The 2651-nt window shown below is 36.7% G+C and overlaps 1 protein-coding gene across 1 annotated transcript in view; it reads left to right on the top strand.

The window, feature by feature from the left end:
- Positions 1-1608, top strand: part of LOC111829997 — a 3640-nt gene extending 2032 nt beyond the window's left edge. The window contains exons 5-6 of the mRNA XM_023780320.1: positions 322-552; positions 631-1608. Coding sequence (XP_023636088.1) covers positions 322-552; positions 631-1608 — 1209 coding nt within the window. The remainder of the gene's footprint in view (positions 1-321; positions 553-630) is intronic.
- Positions 1609-2651: the final 1043 nt, after the last annotated feature.

Below are 2651 nucleotides of genomic sequence, written 5' to 3'. Positions count from 1 at the left end.
TATGTAATGGCTGAGTTATTCGATTTTTTTAATTAGTTGTTTATGTTATGGCTGAGTTATCAAATACATTACGGCTGAGTTGTTTATGTTATGGCTGAGTTATCAAATACATTACGGCTGGCTGAGTTATATATCTGTTTTGGCTGAGTGGTTTTATGTTATGGCTGAGTTATATCTCTGTTATGTAAGAGTTGTTTTGTGTTATGGCTGAGTTATACCTCTATTATGGTAGAGTTGTTTAGTGTTATGGCTGAGTTGTTTTATGTTATGGCTGAGTTATTTTGTGTTATGGCTGAGTTGTTTTGTGTTATAAAGTTACAGGAGAAAAAAATTCATGAAGAAGAAGAAGAAAAAGCAGTTCTGGACAGTAACATTAATCAGTGCATCAAGAATCTAAATAAGGATTTCGATGAGGCCACTAATAAGAAAGATGGTCTTCTTGATTTCATTGAGAAATCTCCCTCTCCTGCTAATAAGAAAACGCGGCCTGTGACGCGGAATTTAGAAGCACAGCAGAGGAAAGAGGCCGAGGCTCAAAAGAAGAAAGAGGAGGCAATGAAAAAGAAAGAAGATGCACTGAAGAGAAGAGAAGCATATGCCCAGAAGAAAAAAGAAGTAGAGGAAAAGAAGAGGGCAGATGCTGAAGCAAGAAGGAAAGCGAATGAGGAAAAAGACCAGCCAAAGAAGAGAGGTAGAAAGCCTAGAGCTGTTCAGCAGCTGAAACCAAGTGTCCCTTCTGATCTGGTGGAAGAACTTGCTGAAGATGTTGTAAAGATTACTCTTGTCAAATTCAAACTCTCAAAGGTTGAGGTTGAGGACAAGAAAGGGGACAGAAAAGGGGACAACAAGGGGGTTAAGAAAGGGGACAACAAAGTTTCTGACAGTGAAATAGAGGATATCACTGAGTTATATTTAACTTACCTGACGGTGTTTTTACAGCATGTGGCTGTGTATATAAGACTCCTTAGGAAACGGTTCCTTGTTTACCCCTGCCCATTACACACCAAACGTATTGCGTTTATATACCCGTGGTTTACTGCTTTACTCTTACATGAGTATAATACAACATTCAAGGAAAGACCACAAAGTTTTAAATTCGATGGTGGACCTTATGAGCTGGTTATGAACGGGAAAATGCCGCAAGATCAGCCCACTGGTTTGAAGTGGATAGAAGATGTGGACAAACTGTATCTTGTTTTACAAAGCGGAGGTGATCACTGGATTACGCTAGAAGCTGACCTGAGAAGGAGCCATATCGATGTATATGACAGTATTGTGGGACAGGTAACACCTGAAAGTGAAGCAAGAATCATGAACTCTGTTAAGCCGTTTGCGCAGATGCTTCCGGCAATGCTCAACGCTTTAGTCCCTGCTGAAATCCGTCCACATAGTAATGCGATGTTTTCCTTCAGAAGGAAGAGTATATCCAAGGTCCCTCAAAACCGTAATCCCGGGGACTGTGGTGTGTACTCTCTCAAATATGTGGAATGCTTAGCACTTGGTGTTAGTTTCGATGGCCTCTGTGATGAAAATATCCAAGGTATACGGCTGAAGATGGCAGCAGATATTTTCGATGAGGCAGCGGATTATCACAGTCAGTTTCAGTAATAATTTGTTGTACTAGACTTATTATGATAATATGTAAATTATTGGAATCATGGATCATTTGTAGTTTTGTACATAAGTCTGTTATGGCTAAGTTATAGTCTCGTTATGGCTATGTTATGGTTATGTTATGGCTGAGTTCCGAAAGACAAATTAAACTCAACAATAAACAATCATTTTAAATTGAACAATAAATTTAACATTATGGTATTAGAATATCTTAAAAAGTATCTTTAATGTAAAAAATAAAATTCACCCGAATATAAAAGATAGAATTGTATTAAACTATAGTATTACAAGATAGAATATACAATCATTATTAGGATTTATCTCTTTGTTAGATACATAAGTCTTAAAAGGTATAAAAAATAGCTAATTTGATTATATTCATTTTCACAGTGAATAGAAACCTTAAATTCTTCTTATCTAAGTGTTCTAAGAACATGAATGTATAAATAATCTTATATTTAAAATTCGAGGTTTGGCTGAGTTATCACTATGTTATGGCTGAGTTATAATCATGTTATGGCTGATTTATACGTTAGATATGGCTGATTTATGATTTTGATATTCAAATTCGGGGTATGGCTGAGTTATAGTAACGTTCCGTCTGAGGTATAACATAACGTTACGACTGAGTTATATAATGAGGTTTGGTTGACTTATCGTAAATTAAATTCGTGGTTTGGCCGAGTTAATTCCAGACGACGTCGTTTACTTCTTTCTTCTCCCTTATAGTCATAATCGAGCGATCAGATTGGGGATTTAGGGTTCTTATCGATTTCTGGGATTCACATCCGATTTCTTGCTTTATCTTCGATTAAAGAATTCTACTTCGCAATTTTAATATGAGCGACTACTCTTCGAGTACATATCGTTCAGCACATGGTGCTTACCCTCCAGATCTTCCGACGAATTGCGGATGTTGGTGTGGTAACGATATCATCACATACATATCGAAGACAAAGGAAAACCCTTACCGTATCTTATATAGATGCTCGATTGCTTTGAAGGTACAAATTTTCATTTAATTTTTTATTGTTAAC

Source organism: Capsella rubella, unplaced genomic scaffold (genome assembly GCF_000375325.1).
Source record: "Capsella rubella cultivar Monte Gargano unplaced genomic scaffold, Caprub1_0 scaffold_6, whole genome shotgun sequence".
NCBI lineage: Eukaryota > Viridiplantae > Streptophyta > Magnoliopsida > Brassicales > Brassicaceae > Capsella > Capsella rubella.
The sequence above is the reverse complement of the archived record's forward strand: the minus strand, read 5'-3'. Positions and strand labels throughout refer to the sequence as shown.